A 26998-nucleotide genomic window follows, 5' to 3' on the forward strand; every position below is an offset into this window, starting at 1 on the left:
TATGAGGTGGCAATCAAGGCTCCCGGGAACGCAGCCTCGGCCTCCCTTGCCGATCTTGCCCCAGGGGACACTTGGCAATGTCTGCAGGCATTCTTGGGTCTTCACGACTTGGGGGCGGGGAGGCGGGAGATTGTGTGAGCTCCTGGCGGCGGTGAGTGGGTAGAGGCCGCCGAAGCTGCTAAACGTCCTACAGGGTACAGGACAAGGCACCCACAGCAAACAATGATCCGGCACAAATGGCAACAGTATCAAGGCTGAGAAACCCTGATCAAAGGGACAGAGACACGCTGTACTCACAGAGGACTGTGGTTTTCAGAGAGAGAGAAAAAAAAAAGTTTAGCTTCAGGACTGCAACGCGGTTATGAACAATGCTATCACTCCTGTCAGGAGTAATTAGGCTAGCATAACCCAAAAGATTATACAGCCAGAGAGGGGCGCCTGGGTGGCGCAGTCGGTTAAGCGTCCGACTTCAGCCAGGTCACGATCTCGCGGTCCGTGAGTTCGAGCCCCGCGTCAGGCTCTGGGCTGATGGCTCAGAGCCTGGAGCCTGTTTCCGATTCTGTGTCTCCCTCTCTCTCTGCCCCTCCCCCGTTCATGCTCTGTCTCTCTCTGTCCCAAAAATAAATAAACGTTGAAAAAAAAAATTTAAAAAAAAAAAAGATTATACAGCCAGAGAAACCTTTCAATTAGGAATTTCCTCTTTAGTAAGTTAGCTCTTTATGTAAGCTTCTTTTATGTACACCAGATAGTAAAAAACAGATGCAAGGTATGGTTCTTTGCACTGGGAAGAGGGGTATGAGTTTTTGGAGGCATATAATTTAATTGCTTCTGAAGACGCTGACGTGGGTGTGAACACTAGAAGGTTAAGTTACCAAATGTTCCCACTTGATTTCACTCTGCTGCTGGATGTATTCAAGAGCAACAAAAGTCACACCAGAAATGAGCCCTCCTACCTTCTAGAGACAAGGTAATCCACTGGAGCAAACTTCACAAGCCTGGCCAGACATGATCGTCACCCGGGAGCTTTTTAAGCTCTCCAGGCCCAGACCAGTTAAGTTAGCACCTTTGCGGAGTGGAAAACAAATTAAGCCATCTTGATGTTTTAAAGACTTCTCAGGTGATTTCAATGTGCAGCCAGGTTTGAGAACCAGTGCTCTAGAGCTTTGCTTTTTAGGGTGTCACCCACTGACCACCAGCACCAGCGTCCCCTGGAGCTTGTTAGAGACGCAGACTCTTGGGCTCTACCTGAGACCTACCAGAATCAGAATCTGCATCATAACAGGATCCCCGGGATTGGAGGGGGGGGCCAACAGCACACTGAAACTTGAGAAGTGCTGCTCTAGAACATACAGCAAATAGTCAATTTGAAACATGTACACATATTGCGGGGGGCCGGGGTGGCTCAGTCAGTTGAGTGTCCGACTTCGGCTCAGGTCATGATCTTGCGGTTCCTGAGTTCGAGCCCTGCGTCGGGCTCACTGCTATCAGCCTGTCAGTGCAGATTTTGCTTCAGATCCTCTGTCCCCCTCTTCCTGCCCCCCAAAATATACACATATTTTAATACATACAATCTAAAACAAGGCACACTATGAAGGCATGGGACAGTGCCCCAAAGCTCTAAATAAAATTAATTTTCACTTGATGAGAAATGTTAAATTCATCACTATGGCTGCTTAGGTTTTTCAGAAAATCTTATCTATTTTAATTATGAAAGATCGTAATCATATAGAATAATCACATGTTGTGCTTTTTTTTACATGCGTGTCTTCTTAAGAGTAGCACTAGCTGTCCAGTGGCCTGAGATTATCATTCTGGCATTGGGAACCAAATGAGAACCCCACGCAACACCTTTTCCTATAACTGAAAAGGTGCCCTCTCAGCTCTATGTTCATATACACAAGGAGGAGACAAGATGAAATGCCATCCAATAGAATCCATGCCAAGCTAAAGAGTTTCACCTTAGTTAACAACACTGACCTGTGCTCACATGTATCGTGGTAAAACAGTTGTTCTAAATAGTCATATGACTTTATTCCAGGAAGCACAAAATGCTTCAAATTAAAGTAGTCTGGCGGTGATATTTTCGTAGAGAGTTTAGGAGACTTGTTAAAAGTTGGACAGCCAACTCCTGGCTGCCAGACCCTAGATGTCGTAATTCATCATTGAATCGTCAAATGCTCTTTCACACTTCCTGTCTTTTAGGACAGATTGATAAAAGGGACAAAAAAAACTTGTAAAAATCCCTGTCATAAAGCCAGCTTTCTTCATCCCAGCCAAATATCCTGTCAACATGTTTCATTAGAGCACCCTTTTCTGGAATAATTCTGCCATGTGAATTTCTGTCCTCTTAAAAAAAAAAAATATATATATATATATATATATATATATATATATACACACCTTTTTTGCTTCAAATCATACAGACAAAGAGGTGAGAGAGAAGCGGGTGTAGTGAAATGAGCTGCTGTCAGGAGTCCTGCTGGCTGAATTCAGATCCCGGCTGGTACTATATTTGCTGTGTGTTTTGGAGTGAGCCATGGTCAAATCACTCTGGGTCTTAGTTTCCTCGTCCGTAAAAAGGGTCTAATAAAGCCCTTTGTCATGGAATTACTATTAGAAGTAAACAAGAGTATGCATGTAAACGACAGTGCCTTGCATACAGCCAGCAGGCACCAAATATTTCCTTTCTCTTCCCTTCACCTGTTTTCTTTTTTAAAAAAAAGAACTCTCAGGAAGGGGCACCTGGGCGGCTCCGGTGGTTAAGCCTCCGACTTTGGCTCAGGTCATGATCTTGTGGTCTGTGAGTTCGAGCCCCGCATCGGGCTCTGTGCTGACAGCTCAGAGCCTGGAGCCTGCTTTGGATTCTGTGTCTCCTCTCTCTGCTCCTTCCCATTCTCATGCTCTGTCTCTCAATAATAAATAAACATTAAAAAAAAAATAAAAACCCTCAGGAAAATGTCATCAGAAATCTAAACATCAGGGGCTGTTCATTATTCATCTTTTAATCCAATGAGCCTGTCACGTTGTCCCATAGACAGTACGTTACACACTGTAAACTTAGATAGCTACGTCTTAAGAATCCAGGCCACTGGCCTCTAACTTCTAGCCCAACTCACAAATCTGTGGGAAAAGGAACAGACAGCTACCTGGAATAGAATGAGCTCTTTATGTAAACTTATCTTCTCCTTTTCATGGAAAATGTCCTCTGACTCTTTAAAATGATCCTATGTATTATTTTGATTAATTGCCTACTGTTTAGTGCACAAAAGACTCACAACTGTTTTATTAAAAGCCAACTTCAGGGCGCCTGAGTGGCTCAGTCGGTTGAGCGTCCGACTTCGGCTCAGGTCATGATCTCACGGTTGGTGAGTTCGAGCCCCGCGTCGGGGTCTGTGCTGACAGCTCAGAGCCTGGAGCCTGCTTCAGATTCTGTGTCTCCCTCTCTCTCTGTCCCTCCCCCCTCCTGCTCTGTCTCTCTCCTTCAAAAATAAATAAACATTAAAAAAAAAATTAAAAAGCCAACCTAATAAAAGCAAGCATTTAGGATAGAATACAAAAAAAAAGGTGTGGGGCTACTGCTAAACAGGTGAAAAAGCAGGAGGAAAGAGCCTCCTGCAGAGAGCTAGAATTGGAGCTAAGGATGGAAGCTTGAACTGTAATTCAGCAGGCAGACAAAAGTCAAAGAAAACCACTGGACAGAAAGAAGAGGACATGGAAAGGCCCAGAGATGTGGAAAAGCTTGGGCCACTGAGGGAACAGAGAGTTTCCCAAGTACAGGATATGGAATGAGAAATGATGGAAAGTGAAAGTCGAGGGGCATCTGGGTGGCTCAGACCGTTAAGCGTCTGACTTCAGCTCAGGTCATGATCTCGTGGTTCCTGAGTTTGAGCCCCACGCGGGGGGGCAGGGGATGGGGGAGCTGACAGTGCAGAGCCTGCTTCGAATCCTCTGTCTCCCTCCCTCTCTGCCCCTGCCCTCTCAAAAATAAATAAACATTAAAAAAGAAACAGAAAACGAAACTCGAACTCCATCGGGGCCTGATTATAAAGAGCCTGGCAATCTCTGCCAACAGAGTCTGCATCTCTATCCTGGAGGAAAGCAACTTGGATAAGCACACAAGTGAATTCAGAAACCTTGAACACTGGATCTCATGCCTCATAACAGAGGGGTTCTTCTCCCGAGAAGCTCCGAGAGGCTCCCGAAGACCTGAAGCATTACTGCTACCTTATTGCAAAAATCAACCAAAAGCCGGGTACACATAGAACCTAGGACTCATCAGGAAGTCTCAGGGCCAAGCACAACACCTGCTACATAGCAGGCCACCTCTCAGATTTCCTGTGAAGTCCCAGCACCTTCTTAAGCATGACAGATTATGGCTGCAATGAGTTTCAATGGAACAGCTGACTCTTTGTCAAGACTCTCCTAGGTATTTACTTAGAAGTCTCTCTCTTAGATTTCCCCATGCCTACCACAGGCCTATCATATGTTAGACGCTCAGTAAATATTTGACGAATGAGAACTGACAGTGAAGAAGCCAATTAAGACCATTAAATGCAGTACTTTTCAAACCGTGGGGTATGATGGACTTGTGGGTCGTGAAGCCAGTTCTGTAGCTCAACAGCAGCTTTTTTGAAAAATAAACACTGGGAGAAAATTAGAAAATATCGGCATGCATCCCGTTTTGGGAAAGCAAATACGACTTTGTGAAACTTTGGTTTCCGTTAGATAAACTAAGGTGTGTGGGAGTCTCTGTGTGTGTGCGTGTCCCGGATGTCATTGGAAAATATGTGTCCTACTTTGGGTCATGGCAATAAGGTGCTTCCAGCCTGTCTCAGGCCAAGCGGACAAGTTCACCAGAACTTCTGTGGTATAAACCTTCACAGATACACGGAGGAATCCGTCACAGGCCCAGCAGCTGGGGTCTGACGGCAGGGACAGGAGGTGGCCCTTGCACTAACTACCGCACCGCACCCAAACTCCCAGAGCCCCCCGTGCCTGCCTTACCAGCCCACACCTACGCCCTACCTGAGGACTGGGATGCCCATGACCCTGTGGGCTCATCATGCGGTAACCTGTGCCTGCAGCTTGAGAGCTGAGTCCTCCTCAGTTGGGTGTGACATCTGCCTTAGAAGGAGGCCCAAGCTGAGGGGAGAAAAGGTGCCTACCCAGAACTTAAGTCTATTTTCCATGAAAATATATCTTCTTATAACCACACAAGGTTTACTCTTTGCCTTTGATTAGGACTTTTGTACTGACATCTTTGAAAAGGAAAGTACAAGGATGCAGATTCGACATAGCTTCAACCACTTTATTAACCGGAAACTCAACTGGTTAACAATTAGATCAACAGAGAGCGATATTATTTTCAAATTGGGCCCAATCTCTGTCTTCTGTGTTTGTTGCAATCAATCTTCCCTCCGGGCCTACAGACAAATTTCCGTCTGAAATCTTAAATCTGGTAACCATAGTAATGAAGCAGAGGGAAGGGGAGATCATGGAGATACACTACAGATACTCCAAGGGGGGGGGTACCTCATTTTACCTATTATTTTCCATTTTTCTTTCTTCTATTTTTTTTCTTTCTTTCTTTTTTTTTTTTTTTTTTTTTTGTAAGAGTTGCTTGCCAGAAGCTAGAGTCAAAGTGCTAGTGAACAAACAGTTGCAGGGAAGGGAGAAGAGAGCTAGGGCAGAGATGATCTGCAAAACTAAATAATAATCCAGAATAATGGAGCAGAGATTTTGTTTCTGGTTCACTTCCCTGCTTTGCATGTCCTTGGGAGAAGCGCCACGCAAGTGCCTCCTGACGGTTTACGGTGCTCACATGCTTCGGGAACTGCTAATTTTACAATAGAACCTACGGTCCATATTCATTTGAGAAGACCCAGCTTATCGGGATCATTCAAATTCAAAAGGGAATCATGACTGGCCAGAGAAAGCAGGTTTATAGTTTTGCAGAAAATAGGTCTGTTCTGCAGCTGTGGAAAATGAAGTGCTGTCCCACCGAGGTCTCTTTCCTCAGGCTAGGCCTCACTGCCCCTCTGTCAAAAGCACCTAATGCTTCTCCAGGTCACACCTGGGTGATTTCATCATGACGTCTCTTCAAAGTTGAGAGGAAGGGATCAAGGGCAAGACCAAACATAGAACCAATCCTATTGATTGAGCCCTCAGCTCTGGAGTTTTACTTAGCTCCCTGCAGCGACAACCAGCTCACCAAACCTTGACGCCCAATAGCACTGACTCCTCTCCCTCTGAGCTCCTTTCAGCAGAAATTGAGCACAGGGTGGGAAGAGAAGAAGGAAAGAGGTGGCTACTTGGAAGGCTGATATTACTGCTTGCAGCCTCTAGGCGGTCAAAAGGGAATAAAGGTAGGACTCCAGGAACATGGTGTGTTGACCTCCAAAAATACATCCATTCAGTGCCTAATTCTTTATATAATGTGAGGTTATACGTTACTATTTGGGGGCTTATTTCATATTCTGTTTTACATATGCTATATTAGAATCTTCAAAATTCCAATTTTGAATTAGAAGGGGCTTGCTGCTTAAATGAAACCCTTAGAAATAATAAAATAAAATATTTTGCAAGTCAAAGATAACTGAAAGAGAAAATACACCCGAAACAAACCGTTCCTGTGGGGTTGATTATAATAGAGAAGGGTTTCTCAAAATGGATCAGAATGACTAGAAACTTCCAGGAGATCAAGGACGGTCATAGCAGGGCACAGCCTATTGAATATATCTTAACTGCACATGGGTCAGCATCTTCAATGTGTCTTCCTCTTCTAGGCTTCTTATAAGCCTCAGCAATTTTCATACACGATCACAGACTACCACAGTTAGTACGTACATAAATGGTCACCTAGTTGCTTAACCCACACGTTACCTCTATACCCAACATCTCCAACAAATGATTAAACACTTGAATACCTTTAGCAACAAGGAAGTCATTACCTTCCAAGTTGTTGTGCTCCACGTTCAGTCACACAGTTGTTGAAAGTGAGTTTAACTTCCTTCCACAAATGAGTTGAATTCTGTCCCTTGTAATGTCAACCAATTGTCTCTAATTAGCAATCTTGGAGCTATTAACATAAGCCAGACTCATCTGTTTCTAAGGTCAGCCTCTCTCTGTTCCTTCTATGGTTCCTCAAGTGGTGTGCTTTCAGGGACATCAGCGCCTTGCACCTTACCCTGCCCTCAAGGCTATCCTGTTTGTATGTCTTACCCCTCTTCCTATCCAATTACCCAAGGACAACAGTCCATAAGCTGGGATATCAATGAAATTCTCTCTTTCTTTTTTTAACGTTTATTTATTTTTTGAGACAGAGAGAGACAGAGCATAAACGGGGGAGGGTCAGAGAGAGAGGGAGACACAGAATCTGAAACAGGCTCCAGGCACTGAGCGGTCAGCACAGAGCCCGACACGGGGCTCGAACTCACGGACCGCGAGATCATGACCTGAGCCAAAGTCGGACGCTTAACCGACTGAGCCACCCAGGCGTCCCTGAAATTCTCTCTTTTCAAGAATTTGAATGAAGAGTACTCTGATTAGATGATAGTAAGGACTTGAGTTGACAAGGTTCCCACAGGGTTGAGGCTGGGTTGGCCCAGCTGAAACATGCATAAGTAATGGAAGCTGAAAAGAGAAAAGCAGAAATGGGAGAGAAGAACAGCCATGCAAGTTTGAGAATAATCGCATTTCCTGACTTGCTCACTGGAGTTCCTGGGCTGGGGAGACCTGCTCACACCATCGTCAATATCCTCATCATGCCTCTCATCTATTGAATAGTTTTGTATACCAGGCACTGCTATAAGCCCTTAATGTGCACTATCACACTGAATCCTTTCTAAAACCCTGTAAGGAAGATGTCATTATTTCTCTTTTACTGCAGAGGAGACTGAGGCATATAGAGGACTGAGTGACTTACCCAGCTCCCACACTGGTTAGAGGCAGAGCCAAAATTTGAAATCAGGAGTTCTGGATCCAGAAGTCAGGCTTCTTACCTTTACAGGGCACTGCTTCCCTGTCCTTGGAGATTCATGAGATTTTCTTACAATATTTTGTATAGTAATTTCTTAAAGAAATTCCCCATTTATTTAAGCAACTGCGAAGCAGGTTTCTGTCTTTCTTAACAAATCCTCCCCGATTAAAATACAGGAAGATTAAAAGATACTAACTCCTGGCCAAATGGCACAGACAGGTGCCTTTGAGCTGCTCTGTAGTTGCACTAAAAAGTAGGCTCAGTTAACAAAATGAGGCTGCCTTTACATCAATCGCTTTTCTGTAACATATCTGTAATACTCTTATGTATCTTCCAGAGGCAGTGCGTTTCAAGGTGCTATTAGACAAACAATGCCATCTAACTTCCCTTTAGTTATTCCAGCCTAACATTACCCCTTCCACAGTATGCTATTGGTCTGTACATTCCTTTACCACAGCAGATATCACATTATATTGGAATCATTTGTGTGTATCAGTGTTTCCCAACCTCGGCACTATGGAAATCTGAAGCTAGATAATTCATGCTTTGCTGTGGGGGAGTGTCCTGTGCATTGTAGGATGTTCAGCAGTATCCTGGCCTCTACCCTCTAGATGCCAATAGCATCGTCTCCCCCATTATGACAACTAAAAAATGTCTCCAGACATTGCCCATATCCCCTAGTGGGTGGAATCACTCTTGGTTGAGAACCATTGGTCCACATGTTCTAACACTCCCCCACCCCAAACAATCCCACACTGACTTCAAGGGCAGGACTCAGTCTCTTTTATCCTTACTTCTTTTCAATGTTTGGTGCATTATAATGCTTAATAAATCTTAATTGAATAAAACTATAGTAACTTGCATTCAAATGGTGTTTTGTACTTATAAGCCTGGAGTCCCTGTATATCTGTATCTGGATTTGGTCACGAAAACAGAGACACTAATATACTACCAGAACAAGGGGTTTCATATAGATATTAGGGTTTATATGAATATGAGAGTAACTACAGGAATGAAGGTCTAGAAGGCTATAGCCAGAAAAAAAGGACTTGAACCTGAAGCTCTGGGTCGAAAAGAAGGTATTCACAGGGAAATCTGAGAAGCCACCATATCCAGCCTGGAAAGTGAGATCATAAAATACGGGCCCACAGAAACATCTGTTATTCCACAACGTCTAACAAAGCAGCCTCATCTGACATCCTCAGACTTCCAAAAATAATAGCCTCTGCCTCCCTTCCACTTTTGAAATTTCTCAGATTCCTCTCACGGAGAAACCTTAACCTGGAGCCAATCAAGAAGGGAATTCTGGGAAGTGTAGTTTTCACCAGCTTTAGGCAGGCTCTTGTACAGGAATAGCAGTGCCGGGTAAACAAAGATAATCCCATAGAGTAATTGCTTTTTGACACTAAGCGTATATATGGAGAGAAAGGGGGAAAGAGAGAGAGAGAGAGAGAGAGAGAGAGAGAGAGAGAGAGGACAGGAGGGAGGGAGAGAGGGACTGGAGCACATAAATGGTCTGGAGAATTTGGCAGAGTCACAATCATCCAAGTGAGAAAGCAAGTAAATGCTTGATGTGATTTTGTGGCTGCTGCTGTTCTTGTTTTTCTTTTGGCAGAGGGCTCGTCCTCTGATCACCCGTCCCTTTCAGGCTGTGCTCTGTAGACAGTTTCAATGTTCACTTTGTTTGCACCCTGAACAGATGGCAAACTATGTTAATAATCGAACAGCTCATACTCCAGATGGAGGATGTTCCCCTTCATGCTTCTAAGATTTTCGGGTGTCTTCTGAGCATTCTAGCTAGACCAGAATTGACAGAGACTATGAGGAAAGAATTTCCAGACACAAGGCACGGCCTTGCTCTTGAGGAATCGAAACATCACCGGCATGTTATCGATTTCTGAACCACTCTCTAGGACTACAGCTGACATTAAGTAAAAATATTTCTGCTTTATAGATATTGACCCAAAAATCAAACAATTACTTTTAAATAATGGACTTCCAGTCCATTAAAAGTATGGTGCTGTAGGTGAGGTGTGGTCCAAAGTAGAGTGAAGTATGTATTGCACTTTAGAAAATTAGATTCAAAATATACATCGAAAAGACATATACCTCAGAGATTGTATGGCCCATGGAGTCTCAACCTTTTCACAGAAAAGGTCTGCTGACACCTGGGCTAGAAGACGAGCAGCAGGAGTTAAGGTCTGAGAGGTAACGGGGACATTGCAAGGACTTGTCTTTTACTGAGTGAGGTGAGACCCACTGGAGAGTTTTGAACTGATGAAGATCTGACTTGACTCACATTTTCACAGGATCCCTCTAGTTGCTGCACTGAGAATAGATATTATTGTTGGGAGAGAGGGTCTGGAAGCCAGGGGACCAGGAAGAAGACTATTAAAATAATTCTGGTGGGAACAGTTCTGATGAGCCACCATTGGGTGGCTCAGACCAGAATGTAGCATTGGGGGGAGTAAAAGGTGACTACATTCTGGTTTGGAGATTGGGCTGACTGGACTTGCTGGTCCTAGGTGTGTTGCATAGCCCCCTGCAGGTGCAAGGGAGGCTAGAAAATGCAGTCTCCCCATGTGCGCATGTGTGGCCGGCTAAAACAGGGTCTCTTAAGTTGGGGTGATTTTGCAGTGTGTGGCGATGTCCAGGGACATTTTTTCATCGTCACAACTTGGAAGGAAGGGTGCTACTTGCATCTCGTGGGTAGCAGCCAGGGCTGCTGCTAAATATCCTAAAATACACAACACAGCTCCCTACCACAAGTAATTACCTGGTCCTAAGTGTCAATAGTGCTGCAGTTAAAAAGTCCTGAGGTAAAGAGGATCCACCACTGGAAATCTTAGAAAAATGGGTTTTTGTGGATAACTGGGAGTCTTAGCCCAATGCCATCCCTGGGTCCCAACCCCTGGCAAGGCATTTGTAGGCTGTGGCAACATCAGTTCTGGAATCCCAGCTCATAGCACAGCTGAGTTCCGTTTGTCCTCCTTGCCCACTATTTCTCCGTTGTTACTGGAGGTGAGCTTTGTCCTGAATAAGAGGCCCAGGGGGCTTTTGTTTTCATATGGAGACTTGTAAACCAAGTCATGTGACCGAGGCAATGAAGGAGACTTTGTGTAATGGTGGCTAAGTGATACGCAGGACCACAGTGCAGGTGGTGATTTAAGAGATCTGTGAAAAAAATGTTCCATTAATTAGAATTTCATAAGATAAAACCGATGTTTGGTGAGGACAACAGATCTACAGGAATTTCATTCTCTTCACCAACCCAAATGGATGGCATGTCAGTTCAAATACCCTTAATATTATGCAAATACTCCTTAGTCTTTTGCTATGGGAAATAACTGATAAGGTCGAATTTATTTGATGAAATATTTGCATATATCTAATATATACTGTCTTTTCATTTGCCTAGCATTATTATTTTGACTTCCAAATAGATGGATAAATGAAAAATGTTTCTTTGTATTTTGGCATGTTTGTCTATGCCATTTATTTTCTTTGCAAGTAAGTATACAGTTTTTGCTAAGATTGTTCATGAGTTTAATCTAAATTTATGTATTTTCACACTATCTGGGCTGCTCACTAGTTTAATGGTGGGCCAAAAAAATGGACAGTGTTTCAAATATAGACCACAAATACCTCTGTTTTATTTATTTATTTATTTATCTATTTATTTATTTATTTATTTGAGAAGGAGAAAGCACAAGGGGGGGGGGGTGAGGGGCAGAGGGAGAGAGAGAGAGACAGAGAGAGAGAATCTTAAGAATCTGAAGCTCCACGCTCAGCCTGGAGCCCAACACGGGGCTTGATCCCACGATCCTGGGATCATGACCTGAGCCAAAATCAAGAGTCGGTCACAAGGCTATCGAGTCTGTAGTGAGAGGGATAGGGATGAAAGTTCTTTGAGGAATATCGACCCAGAGGCTGCAGAAAGGACTGCAACTGGCAAAGAGAGGGAGATCAACTAAGACACGATCACTAGCCCCTTCTCTCTCCTGGGGAACATATCCTTTCTGAACCTTTACTCAGAATCAAGAGGATCACCGCAAGCACAGTTACTGAATAACTGTCACAGGACTAGCACCGTACCGGGGGATGGGGTTACAGAGGTGACTTTGCATACTCTCAGGAGTTCACCCTCTAGTGACTGAAGACAATAGTGGAAATCAGCTATCAAAATCCAGAGTTCCCGACTACCTATTCTTTAACATAATTGGGAAGCAAAAATTTTTAAATAATAAAAAGGAAAATTGGAAATGTATTCTAAAAAGCAATAGGTAGCTAAACAGTCTTTTCCAGATTAGGGCAATCATAGATGATTTGCACATTGCCTTGTATATGTCAGCTACATTACCATGGATACCCTCACCAATTCTGGAGACTTGAGGCACATCTGACCACCAATAAATCTTTGTATGTATCTCAAGCATATGTCTTATATTATTCTCTATACACCCCGCAAAAAAACCCAAAAAACAAACAAAAAAAAACAAACCAAGGTCTTATTCATCTTTTGGTTCCCACGGTTCTCAAAATAAAGCCCCAAACAGACAGTGTGGTTTGCAAGGCCCTACATGACCCAGCCCCTGGTCACTTGTGACACCTTGTCTCACTCCACTTTGCCCCTGCATTCCAGGAGCCTTCCTGCCCCCTCTCCATTGCAGCAAACCCTCCCATGTGAGACATCTCTCAACTCTGCCTTCACGTCTTTAATGCCTTTGATTTTTCAAGTCTCTAACAAAATGTCACTTTCTCAGGGAAAAGCTTCTCCTATCTGCCAGATTAGGTCAGGTCCCCCATTAATAAGCTCGCATAGTACCCTGTACCTATCCTTCAGAGCCCTTATCATAGTTTCTAATTATGTATTCCTGTGATTATTTTATTTACATTTGTCTACATCAAGATTGTGAGCTCCTTGAAGAAAAGAATTTGATCTGTTTTGTTTACCACTGGGTCCCTCGCAAATGGCACAGTGCCTGGCATCTCCTTAGGCATTTTCTGTCTGACTACTCAATCTAAAACATCCTCTCTGCCACTCATCTCTCCTAAGTCTCTTACCTTGATTGTTTTTCTTCAAAAATCATATATCCGTGTGTGTGTGTGTGTGTGTGTGTGTGTGTGAGTGTCTGGGAATATCATGTATGTGTGTATACATATATGTATATATGTATATGTAGGATAATGTGTTTGTGCGTGTGCATACGTCATTTCTTTCCTTGTTACTGCCTGTTTTCCCCAATAGAATGTAAACTCAAAAAAACCCGAAACTTCACCTTCTTGTTTACTGCTCTAGTCCCACCACATACCCAGCACATAACAGGTCCTCAATGAATATTTGTTGGAAATACAAATTCACGAATGGCAAGTGCTCAAAAAATGAATACCAGAAGGTTCCTTGTGCAAAAATTAATATAGCAATATGATGCAATGAAAAGAGATGCTCCAATGATAAGTTTTCTTCTGGAAAAATTGCTATGGACTGTCTGCCAGAAGGACACTTTGACAGTTTTAATTCATTTTACCACAACTCATTGATCAACAAAGGGTCATATTTGGTTTACTTTAAATTTGTTGTTCTGCCAAGTTCAGTCAGAGTCTTCATCCATAATCTTAAATGAAGCTATTTGGGGTTTGATAGGGAAAAATTCATAAAACTCAAAGACTTCCAGAGTCCTTGGAATCAGACAGTTAGGGGATCAGAAAGACTTGGATTTGAATCTCAGCTTCAACATTAGTAATACAATTTGGGGAAGTCACGTGACTTTCCCCAGTCTCGGTTTCTCCTGAAAGCATGTGATTTCCATGGTCAGTTTGGTGATAGGACTGACTGTGGTTTTAAGTGCTTAGTACATAGTTATAATCAAAAAATTATACTTATTTATTATTCGTATTGATCCCCAAGTCCCTGTGACACAAAGGAGGAAATTGAGGCTGCAAGACTTGAGAATTTCTCAAGGCCATCCCTGCCACCCAAGTCCAGGTAATAGAAATCAGCAGGCCTTACCGCTAAACATTATCCAACCTTCATTTGCTCAGGGGACTTTTTTGGTGAACACCTGCTGGGTTTTGGACTCACAGTGTTTTCTAAGGAGGGCCAGAGACTCCATTATGTCCCCGTATTGATCGAGGCTTACTACATACAACCTTCAGTTCCAACTGAGCCCTTTCCTGTTCCAACAGAAGAGAGCTTCGGTCCAATCAAAGAATCTGGGTGAGAAATGTGATGGAAAGAACTTTCCCCTACACCAGTTTTTAGGAATCCTTTTCTTTCCTCCTTTCTAGGGTAGAAGAGAAAAATTGGAACCATGAGCTCCACTAAAATCTTTCATTTTATAAATGCCATGTCCTTTAATTATATCGAAATCATTCGCTTCTGACGAACAATTCGCTACATTGCAATTCTGGTGAGCTTTAGGTCCAATTTCACATCTAGACAGGAGGTATTACAGACACAGAAATGAGTAAACTTTACAGTAAGTAAAAGTGAGGCCTGAATTAAATAAAATAATAAATCTCAAATGAGTTGCATGGTGCCATGGCAGTGCTTCATGCGGCAGGACAGGACTTAAGGAGATTTTCTAGGAGTGGGATATAGAAATTGAACATATTGAAGCTTGGGATGATTCATTTTCTGTGGGAATTTAATCAGTGCATAACCAAAGAGAGTGAGCTAGAAGTATTTACTGTTCAAAGTTACTGAAGATGGTGGGTCAGCAGCAATACTTAACTAATCGGTTTCCCGGCTAATTAGAAGAAGTGGAGAATATCTGAGTAAGATTCTTTCCTTACTGGGAAGATCTGATTCTCCCTGTGAATATGTTCAACTGAGCTGTGCCTACAGATTGCTCTTTATTTTAGCGTCAGCTTATCCCTGACTCAAGCTCATCTCCTTCTTACCCTCATATAGGAATCCTGCCATATTACCATAACATTTTATGCTGAACCTGTTATAAAGGCAATTAGTCATTCATTATAACACAGAAACTCAAATTGTTGCAATTATGTTTTCTGAATCAAAACCATACCGTTTGATGTGGAGAATTTAAGGTTCTGTATTTAAAATGCGTCGGATGAGTCATAACGGTGAATAAGAAGACCCTTAAACTAGCATTCGTATCTCCTGCATATGAAAAATTAAATGGATAACTCCTACCTACGACAAATTTATTTTTTGCGATGGAGGATTTTAAAGAATGGATTTAATTAGCTGTAACTATGCTCACAAGCATAATTGGAAGTACTGCTGAATGAATGAGGAAAGTATTTTTAAGAGCAGAAAAAAACCCTCTTAAAATTCCCTTTTGTTTATTACGCAACAAACGTTTATTAAGCACCCACGGTTTGTTGGGCACCGGACAACATAATGAGAACCCAAGCTGGCATCATTCTACTCTAGCTCTGGTCTTTCATCGGATGAGTTCATCTCTTCAGCTGTCCATTCACAGTATGTGAGGCAAGACTATAGATACTAAATGAATGAGTCAGTCTGAAAAGAAACATGGATGTGGGTATTTAGGTTTCCTTTTGTTCTGCGTGCTAAAGCAGTTTACTAGCTAACCACCTTTCCTGTTGCTTCAGGGATCCAGGAATTTAAAAAGAATCTTATCTCACGTAGGCAGTGAACTATATGCTTAATCGTGAGTTTCTAAATGTTTATAGAGGTGAGAACAGCAATTTGCAAGATTCTACAGATACGGAAAGGAAAAACAGCACAGTAAATTTAGGCAGATAAGGGGAAATGTACTTTGAGGAATAGTTTCCATTATGAAAAGTAATTTTAGACTTAATAATATAGAATAGTTTCCGCATTTTAGAGCTGGACCTTAGAGCTCATCGAGGCTACTGGTTTCCAACCTTCTGCATCAGGGTCACTGGATTTTTTTTTTTTTAATTTTTTTTTTTTTTAACGTTTATTTATTTTTGAGACAGGGAGAGACAGCATGAATGGGGGAGGGTCAGAGAGAGAGGGAGACACAGAATGTGAAGCAGGCTCCAGGCTCTGAGCTGTCAGCACAGAGCCTGATGCGGGGCTCGAACTCACGGACCGCGAGATCATGACCTGAGCCGAAGTCGGATGCTTAACCGACTGAGCCACCCAGGCGCCCCAGGGTCACTGGATTTTAAATCGCCCTAGAGATTCTAATTCATTTGATCTGGAAGGAGTTAGGAGGCGAGGCAGGCATGCATATACTTGTAAAAGTTCCCCAACGGTCAAAGCTGAGGCCCATAAATCTAGTCCAGCCTTGATATTTTTGGTATGAGATCCCTGAGGCCTTTAAAAAATAAAGAGCTTGCTTAAGATCAACAGCAGCTTACAACCCTTGGAGCCTGAGCTAGAACCCAAATATCCAAATTCCTAGTCTGTATCTCTCTTTACTAAACCAACTGACACAGTTTCTACTTCTCTCACTCAGTAGTTGAGATCTAATTACCAGTTGGTAATAGAAAGTCAAGACCGCCTATAACCCATGTGACTCCTAAGTCCCCTCCCTCTAATGACCTGTGTGCTTCCTTTCTTGCTAAGGACTGAATAAGTCTTCTGATAGCACTGCAATGCTTAATATATCTATTTATTCCATATTTAAAAATACCTTTTTAAATACTTCATTTAGAACTTCATTCTTTATTTTTTTATGTTTATTTATTTGTTTTGAGGGGAGGGGCAGGGAGAAAGGAAGAGAGAGAATCCCAAGCAGGCTCTGCACTAAGAGCGGGAACTCTATCCCACAAACTGTGAGATTGCGACCTGAGCCGAAATCAAGAGTTAGACGCTCAACCGACTGAGCCACCCAGGCGCCTCTACCATTCACATTTTAAGGCAAAGAAAACAGATTCAATATTTGAATCTGAGTCCAATTAGAGTCTTCATTATTGAGCTTATATAGATAGCTGGGCACATGAAAGTACTCTAATGTCAGGCTCAGTTTTCTTAGCCAGTTACCTTATATGATAACGCCTTGAGGTTGAACACTTCCAGTGGGTTCTGAAAGTTCCATGCAAGTAGGGCTCTTATCCAACTTCATCAACTGTTTCTGAGTGCCTAGCAAAATGCCCGCCATAGACTCAACACTCAATAATTCATTGTTGCATGAGAAATTCCTTAATACATTTTGTTAAGAAATAAGACAGAGTATCTTGAACCAACTTGTATAGGACAATCCCATATAAATAAAAGTACTGAGATGATTTTATAAAGGTAGTTTTACAGTTACTTTATTCTAAGAGCTCTAGTCTGATTTTCCTGATAAAAATTTGTCCTTGCTGTACCACTTGAATTACAGTTGGGCTCTCATTCATATCATGTTAAAAGTACTTCACTCAGGGGCCATCTGAGTAGCTCAGTCGGTTAAGCACCTGACTCTTGGTTTCAGTTCAGGTCATGATCTCACGGTTTGTGAGTTCAAGCCCCACGTAGGGCTCTGCACTGACAGTGTGGAGCCTGCTTGGGATTCTCTCCTTCCTTCCTCTCCTTCCTTCTCTCTCTCTGTCTCTCTCTCAAAATAAATAAATAAACATTCAGTATATCTTTTATATGTGGCTTAAGGCACAACTGATGTGCAATACAAACTCATGAAATAAAATTAATACCAAGTTCTCTTGTGTTTTGGGAAACATAACCATTGTTATTATCTGGCAAAATAAAAAGTGCAGTGCCTTTGGTGATTCCCAGGGGTTGTACAGTATTGTGGAAGGCAGTGAACTAGTTTCCAAAGAAGATTCAATCGATGGTTATTTAGAACTAAACTTTTATTAAGTAGGTCATTTCAATTCCACTCTTTCGACTCCACCATTTTGACCCAACCACACACCAAGATTCCATACGTTTGACTCTACTAAGGCTATCTGCACTTTACCCTGAGGTTATACTTTTTCAGTCTTTTATCTAATTCACGTTGAAATAATCAACACAAAATACCACTGACATCTGCTAAAATGACCCCTGTTTAAATATGGTAGAGATAACTAACAAAAGAATCAATGATAAAAATTCACACTAGAAAACAAGTGTTGGTGAGGATATGGAGAAAAGGGAACCCTCAGGCACTGTTGGTGGGAATGCAAACTGGTGTAGTCGCTCAAGAAAACAGTATGGAAGTTCCTCAAAAAGTTAAAAATAGAACTACCCTATAATCCAGCAATCACACTACGATGTACCCAAAGAATACAAAAACACTAATTCTTAGGGATACATTCACCTCTATATTTATGGCAGCATTATTTACAATAGCTAAATTATGGAAGCAGCCCAAGTGTCCATCGATTGATGAATGCATAAAGAAGATGTTGTGTACACACACACACAATGGAGTATTACTCAGCCATAAAAAAGAATGAAAGCTTGCCATTTGCAACGACATGGATGGAGCTAGAAAGTACAATGCTAAGTGAAAAAGTCAGTCAGAGAAAGACAAATACCATATAATTTCACTCATATGTGGAATTTAAGAAACAAAACAAATGAGCAAAGGGAAGACAGAGAGAGAGAGAGAATCAGATCAAGAAACAGACTCTTAACTGTAGAGAACAAACTGATGGTTCCCAGAGGAGGTATGAGGGGGATAGGTGAGATAGGTGATACAGATTAAGGAGTACACTTATCATGATGAGCAATGAATAATGTATAGAATTGCTGAATCACTGTATTGCACACCTGAAACTAATATTGTATACTAACAATATTAGAAAATAAAACAATTTCAAAAATTGGATCACCTAAAAAAAATCGACACCAGAAAAATCAGTCATGGTCAAAATATTCAACACCACATAGCGGATGTTTAATCTCTGATATATAACTGAGATCAACTAGAAGACCAGAGGGGAAACAGGTATGCATATAAGGGGTTAATATTAGATCTAATATTAACCTTAAAGCCAATGTTAATGGAAGGAACTAGGCTATGAATGGGCCACAAAACTAGAAGTTCCTAGCTTACGGCCAGGTACACAGCAGGGATTCAGTAAATGATTTTTTGAATGAGTGAATGAAGCGTGAATGAGTAAATGAACAAATGGTGCTCTACATGAAGTATAAAATTGGGATTTGGAGACTTGGCTTTAAAATAGTTCATTCAGGGGCGCCTGGGTGGCTCAGTCAGTTAAGCGTCCAACTTCGGCTCAGGACATGATCTCATTGTTTGTGAGTTCGAGCCCCGTGTTGGACTCTGTGCTGACGGCTCAGAGCCTGGAGCCTGCTTCGGATTCTGTGTCTCCCTCTCTCTCTGCCCCTCCCCCACTTGTGTTCTGTCTCTCTCTGTCTCGCAAAAATGAATAAATGTAAAAAAAATTTTAAATAGTTCATTCAAAGTTATGGATTAATGAACCAGATTTGGGGAAAGTCAGTGCTGAATATAATGTGTTTCTGTTTGTTAATTAATTAAAATGACCACAAAGTCATGATTCTTACTCTTAATCTCTCAGCCTGAAATTTAATGAACTGTATCTGTTCCATGAATAATTGAGTTGAACTTGAAAGAGAATTCCACATTCCCAAAGCCTCCCACACTACCAGTTAACTGTGATTTATCCTTTTACTTCTGAAGAATTTTAAGCATCTTCCATCTGATTTGACTGACAACCAATCTGTGCTTCCTCTGTCTTTATTCTCCCAGGAAGAAGATGTTACTCGTGAAAGTCGTTTTAATTTCAGTGGTTATGGGATGGGTCACTGCCTCCAAGTGAAAGATGGAACAGCTGTCAAGGCCACACCTGCCAACCCGCTCCCACAACCCCCAAAAGATGCAGATGCCATCAAGAAGAAGTTTGTGGACCGGGCAAAAAGGATTGACACGATATCCCGAGCTGCCTTCCCATTGGCCTTCCTCATTTTCAACATCTTTTACTGGATCACATACAAGATCATTCGGCATGAAGATGTCCACAAGAAATAGATGTGCCCTTCGGACCCTGGACTTTCTTGCCTAATTGTTGTGCTTGTAAATACACAGTGAAATTGTCTTTCTATCACTTTGACAGAGGAGATGACTAAGGGAGGGGGGAGGGAAGATCATGAGGGCAGGTTTCCTGGAACGTACATGAATAAAGATAAGTTATCCGGGCAATGACGGAAAATGTTTGCACAAAATTAAGGTGTTGCAGAATCACGTGAGCATAATTCCCTTCATAGTCTTTAGCGTTGTTATTTCAGGTGATGTATTAATTAGACAGGATATGCAAGGTCAAGTGCTTGAGAGCTATTTGGTTTGGTTTTGACTAATTCTGGTACTGAAAAGTTAGCTTAAAACACACACACACACACACACACACACACACACACACAGAAGGAAAATGCTTACCATCTGACCATAGTGACTAGCCTATAGTGAGTTGAGGACCAAACTTTTTCAGGAAAATGCTGCCTCGTTTTTAAAACAAGTACCCTGAGCTACGTTCTTTACGGTGTCTGTAATTAGTGTTTCACCCGAGAAATCCTTTTGTGGGTTGTAAATTATTTCTATTTATTGAGAAAACAACAACAAAAAATAAGCACCAACCACAAAGAACAGATTTCTACTTTACTGTCCGTGTAGGTGTGCAATTTAATATTATTTTTTGTTCCTCAGTGTAATTTGGGGGTTTAAACTGTGTATTGTGTAATTGATTTGATAGTATACCCTCTTAAAAATAGATGCCCATCTTATTTTAGATCCCAATCAGCACACTGTATTTTTTTTGCTTTGACTATATTGACATGTGACTTTAACTGCTCAAGTGTCACTTAGCCATTGCAGCCTCTCGGCCACAGTATTTATGGAGATGGTATGTCCTGAACGGTGTAGCTCATATTAGCTTGAACTTTCCATTTCTGCTCTCATTGTAGGTGTAACTACTAGTCCTAATGTCAAACGACCATGATTTCTACTGTCAATCCAAGTGAATATCGTTTTAAATATCCTTAATTAACTTACAGAATTTTAAAATTGTACTGTGATTTTCATAACCCGTTGCCTTTTTGGTACCAGAGCTACGTGGTTTGAATCCTGGCTACATGTTTTAAGTAAGAAAACAAATAAAAGACGTATTTTTGCTTACTCAGATAAAAGACAACCTGTAAAAATATAACGAGAAACTTAAATTTTACATGTGCTGTAAAAGGGATTATTAAAAAATATTTGTTCAATTTCAATAAAGCTAAGTGTGCCACAAAACTTCCCAAAAGTCTTTCAATTTTTGCACTACAATGTAAATAATTTACATGACAATGGTAACCTGCATTTTTGTTTCTGGTCTTCCTTGTGAGCTTAAAGCACTTATAGCTATTACACTATGTTCTAATTTAATAGGAGCTTATAGTGTCCCCAAGAAGAAAGAAAAAAGAAGTCATTCTCATTGTAGAGACGGAGAAATGGGGATGTGGAACTATTGGTAGTCACTGTGAGCAGAATCTAGTATTGGATACTTCATACGAGATATGAGAAAGTTCCAAAGAGCACTGAGGAATCATGAAATCTCAAAGTGGAAAGAAATTTAAAAGAACAACCTGTGCACTTAGCCATTCTGATTTTGTCAGGAATGGAGTTCCATGATGAAAAAACAATTCTGAAAACCTCAGTGAAGTCCAGGTAATTCACCTTGACCCTTGCAGACTTTCCTTAACCAAAGATATCCATCAGGATACTTTCAAGAAGTAGATTCATAAGTAGATGTTTATGGCCTTTTAAACCTCTTCAAATATTGAACCATTTCCACAGAGAGGAATATTGCAGAATGGCTAACAGGAGGAATTCGGGAGATAGGGAGACTAGCTTGGCCACCTATCAACAGTGTGATCTTGGGTAGGTTGACCTGACTTTTCTGAGTAGCTCCTGTTTCATAGAGTTTTAAGAGGAAAAACTGAGAAAAATACAAGTAAAGCCATTATCTCAGTGTCTAACACAGTAAATCCTCAATTACTAAGAGGTAACAATAATTATTATTGTCATGAATAGTATTACTTGTCCACTGAGCAAGAAGCTTCACAATTCCTCACTTTGGCAAGGTTAATGCTATGTTTTTTGTATCATTCCTAAAACATTATTTCTGTCTTATTGTTCATTCCTTTCCAAACAAACAAGGCAAAGTCTTTGATGGGTCTCATTTCTCTTCCTCCCACTGAAAATAGTAAATTGAGGCTAAAATGCTTCCCAAACATGGGCCTGACTCCCTAAGAATTCTAGGAAGAGCCCTGATATTGCATATAGAGCAATGAGGAGGCACCTTGGGAGATAATCCTAAGCTAAATGATCATGTCTAATCTATGTATGTACCATATAATTTTGGGGGGGTGGTCCCCACATCAGACAATTTTAAAAAGACTCACCTCTAAACATATCTGCCACCCATTCAAGCAGGCAAAAACATACTGGATGGCAAGAGGGATTCTTGACTCTTCTCTGATTCTAGTCTATGTTCAGTGGAAATAATTCTTTGGTGCACTGATTTGAGTTATAGAAATAAGATAAAATCTCAGAGAAAAGATTTTGAGAGCTGCATACTCTGGCAAAATAGATAATTCCCCTGTAATGTTATTGGAGATTTTATTTAGGACATTTTTTTTTCACAATGGTATTTGAAGGAAAATAGTTCAAGAATAAAATCATGGTGGGGTGCCTGGGTGGCTCAGTCAGTTAAGCATCCAACTCTTGGTTTCAGCTCAGGTCATGATCTCACAGTTCATGAGTTCAAGTCCCCCACCAGGCTCTGTGCTGACAGTGTGGAAGGGCAGAGAGAGAGAATCCCAAGCAGGCTCCGCACTGTCAGTTTTCCCCAAACCGAAGGTAGTGTGTATGTGAAGCTTTTAGACCACGAGCCAGCATTTAGAGAGCACGTTATCGCCTTGGCACAAATGGTTCGTAAATAGGTGAATGTGTCTTCAAAGAGGAGAGCAAAGCTCCAGGGTGCTCTTTTGAAGTATGTACCATACTGGCCTTCTTCTGGTAGGACCCAGGGCTGGTCATGGAATGGACAGCTTGGTAAGTCCTCATGTAGACTGAAGCCTCGTGAGAAGCTCCAGGTCCCTAAAAATAACAGAATCAAGAGCTAGGAGACCATTCATCTGCAAGGATCAGAACTAACAAGACATCATCAAATTCAATGGATAATCATTCCCTGAGCAACCCCTGCTTTCTGAGAAAGACAGAGAGGCAGGAGAGTGAGAAAGGGGAAGAATCAAAGGAAGATAGTAGTCAGAAAGTTCCTTTGAAGGCATGAATCAGATCACGACCCTGTGATTTAAGTCTCCAATGGCTTTCCATCTTAGAGAATAAGCCAGAATCTTCATTGTGGCCACGTGATCTGACCTTCCTACCTCTCCCATCACCCTCTCCTATCCCCTCTCCCTCCAGGCATACTAACCAGTGCTTAAACATGTCAACCACACTTCTACTTCAGAGCTTTGCATTTACTGTTTCCTCTGCTTGGCCACCCTCTTTCCTTAGACCAGGAGTTGCTGAAGTTTTTGAGGCCAGATAGTCAATCATTCAGGTTTTGGAAACCATACAATCTCTGCTGCTACTATTCAACTCTGCTATTGTGGTATGAAAGCAGTCATAGACAATGTGTAAACAAATGAGTGTTGCTGTGTTCCAATAAAACTTTATTTACAAAAGCAAGTGGTAGGGCAGATTTGTCCCATGGGCAGTAACTTACAACACTTGCTCTAGATACATACATACATACTTACTCCCTCATTTAATTTAGGCCTCAGCTCAAATGTCTTCTTATCAGAGAAGCCTTCTTTGACCACCCTATATAAACTAGTACTCTCCAACCATTTTACTCTATTTCTTATTCCTGCCTTATGTTTTGCATAGCATTTGTCACTTCCCAATCGATGTTTTCATGTGTTTACTGGCATGTGCACACATAGACGCACACACATACATACTTGAAGGACAGCTAGCTTCATGTGAGAAAGTAGAAACATAGGTTCATTGTTATATTCTCAGATTCTAGATCTGTGCCTGGCACTTAGTAGGTGTTCAACCAATATAGTATTTATTTGATGAATATTGAAAAGTTAATACTTATAAGAAGTTAATTAAATGTTTGCATGGCAGGCTTGGAGATAGAGGTAAGCAACCTACTACTAGCCAGTTAGAGAAAAATTGCTGTCAAAACTCAAGCAGGTTTGGGGTTTATAACAATGAAGAAATTACATTAGATTAGCATTTTCCAACGTGTATTCTGAAAAACCCTATTTCTACAGATACTTAAGGGTCTGGGACATTAGACGTCCTGCCTGGATTGAGTTTTTAGTTTCCCATTGACTTTTATCAGAAGATGTGGGCCTTGTAAGACATGGGGTTTCTGAGAGGTACCCCGGGGGATTGAAGGCAGTTCAAACATATTTCCCTTTACCTCCATTATGTAGTAATAATGCAATTTCCCCTTGATAGTCAGGATCAGTCACCCCAGCTAGTACAGTAGTCCCCTTCTTTGTCTGCTGGCTCCCTGGCAGGAGGAACACAAAGTGCTAGGTAGCAGCCTCAACTTCCAGTTCCATTGTTGTGTCACGTAGAGGAAGCAGAGAGGCACAGATTCCAGAAAATGTTGTAGATTCGAAGCTTTGTATCTAAATATTCTTAAAGCATAGTTTTCAAAAAGATAAAATCATGACTTTCAGGCAAATATAAAGTTAACATGCCGAATATTATATTTAACGTGTGAATTGATAAAAAACGGTAAACTGTTAAACCCAAGGCAAAGGGCATTTGAGAATGAAGTTTTTATGAGCACTGTGAGAAGTTTCCAGAGTTAGAAACAAAACTGTTTGATGTCCAACAGGGCTATAGCCAGTAACCATTGGGATTATTTCTTCTTTAGACAGAAATTATTTGCACTTCTACTGGACAAAATTCTACAAATTCACTTGTGCCTCTACAGAGTGGTAAAATAGACCAGATGAGACAATGTCAAGCCCAGAACTGTACTGAAAGAGCACCTGTGACCTCTTTTTGCCTATTTCAAGTTTCAGATCATTTTTTGGACAGACGATCACAATTCAGATTTAATGCTTAACTGTTATTAGACTATGAATATCATATTTTAACAGGACCAGGACCCAGAGTGTAAAAGTGACATGCTCTGTATCCCACAGCATGCCAGTGTAACTTGGGGCTCAGAAACCCAAGTCTCGTGAATTCTATCCTGGCTCCTTTCTAAGTACTCCCATGAGCTCTTTTCCATGTATCCCTGATAGAGAAAGTTAGAAAGGGCAGTTTCTCTCCTTCATATTACTCTACTTCCATGTGATTATTTGCCTATTCTTCTAGAAGGCAGGTGGCATGGTTGTTAAGGCATAGTTTGTAGAATCAGATCTGAATTCAAATGAAAGGTGTCCTTGGGCAAAGCTTTAATGCCAGACAAAGAAAGATACTGTAAAATAGGACATAATGATATCTACCTCATACAATTGTAGGTAAGCATTAAATTGAATGAGTTATCTGCCACTTGATGGGTAATACATAAGTGTTAGTTCTCATTTCCTCTCCTGCCCATTTAATTCATGTTTTATTTCACTAATGATGCCATTCAGAACCCATCACCTACAAACGGAGTCTATTCTTGTATGATCTACTGTAACTATTGTAATTTTAAATTATCATCTAAACATCAAAAGGTCTAAAAGTGAAAAGTAAATACAAGAGGACCGGATTGAGAGCCAGTCTGAACAAACTTCTTTGTTAGAAACAAAGGGACAATAAAGTTTTCATTGTTTTACTTTGACCTAATACAGAAAGGAAAACATTTTCTTGATTTAAGCGTTGAAAAACTAAGTTGGCATGACCAGAGCCAGTGGGAGGAAGTGATTAGGAGGACTTTTACTGTATATAACTAACACTTGTGCAGGACCAGTACAGTTTACAAATTGCTTGCACATAAATTCTGCCAGATTATCCTGTGGTCATAGGAATTGTGGCCTTGGGCAAGTTTCTCTCATAGCCTCAGTTCATTCTCCTGTAACATAATGGGGAGGGATAATGGTTTCCCATTAGAAAGCCTGGCAAGGAGTACGCTGTCAGTGCACGATAATCATCACCACACTGTCATCATCATTTTATGGATAAGGAAACTGAAACTTAGCACAGCTAAGGGATTGGTTACTGTCACAGAGGGAAATCCAGCCATCAGGTACTAGGCTATGTGACTCCAGGCAATGTCTACAGAATGAAGATAATGATATTTGCTCCACCACCTACCCACCTTTCAAGGCTACTGTAAAAATAAAATAAAAACCACAAATGTCAAAGATATCTAAAAACTATTTTATCAAAGAGGAAAGTGGGGCACAGAGAGGTAAAGTAACTTGAAGAGGACACATAGATTATAAAATTTCACAGTCAAGAATCAAACTCAGGCAGTCTTTCTACGCAATCCATGCTCTTAGTCACCACAGTATATTGCTTATTCAATACAAAATATTATCATGATGGATATACATTTATATATAATTATATATATACAACTATGATGTTACATATATAAAATACACATTTGGTACATTTACTTTTAGTAGATTTTATCATATCATTTAAATTATTCATTTCCTGGGGCACCTGGGTGTGTCAGTCCGTTAAGCATCTGACTTCAGCTCAGGTCATGATCTCACGGTCTGTGAGTTCGAGCCCCATGTCGGGCTCTATGCTGACAGCTCGGAGCCTGGAGCCTGCTTTGGATTCTGTGTCTCCCTCTCTCTCTGCCCCTCTCCCGCTCATGCTCTGTCTCTCTCTCTCTCTCTCAAAAATAAATGAACATTTAAAAAAATTTAATTTTTCATTTCCTTATCCATATCCCCTCCAAGATCTTCAAGGGCACGATATTAGTTTCCTAGGGCCGTTGTCACAAATAATCACAAACTGGTGGCTTAAAACAACAGAAATGTATTCTCTCACAGTTCTGGTGGCTGGGAACATGAAATCAAGGTGTCAACAGGGCCATGCTTCCTCTTAAAGCCCTAGGGAAGCATTTGCCTCTTCCTGGCTTCTGGTGGTGGCTGGCAGTCCTGGGCTTTCCTTGGCTTCTAGCGCCACCACT

At 41.3% G+C, this 26998-nt stretch overlaps 1 protein-coding gene across 2 annotated transcripts in view; it reads left to right on the plus strand.

Moving 5' to 3' along the window:
* The window catches only part of GLRA2 (glycine receptor alpha 2), a 174943-nt gene extending 153820 nt beyond the window's left edge, over positions 1-21123 (plus strand). For both annotated transcript variants that reach the window (XM_030306271.1, XM_030306273.1), the window contains exon 9: positions 19597-21123. In XM_030306271.1, coding sequence (XP_030162131.1) covers positions 19597-19875 — 279 coding nt within the window. In that variant the 3' untranslated portion in view covers positions 19876-21123. The remainder of the gene's footprint in view (positions 1-19596) is intronic.
* Positions 21124-26998: the final 5875 nt, after the last annotated feature.

This window comes from Lynx canadensis, chromosome X, assembly GCF_007474595.2.
Source record: "Lynx canadensis isolate LIC74 chromosome X, mLynCan4.pri.v2, whole genome shotgun sequence".
NCBI lineage: Eukaryota > Metazoa > Chordata > Mammalia > Carnivora > Felidae > Lynx > Lynx canadensis.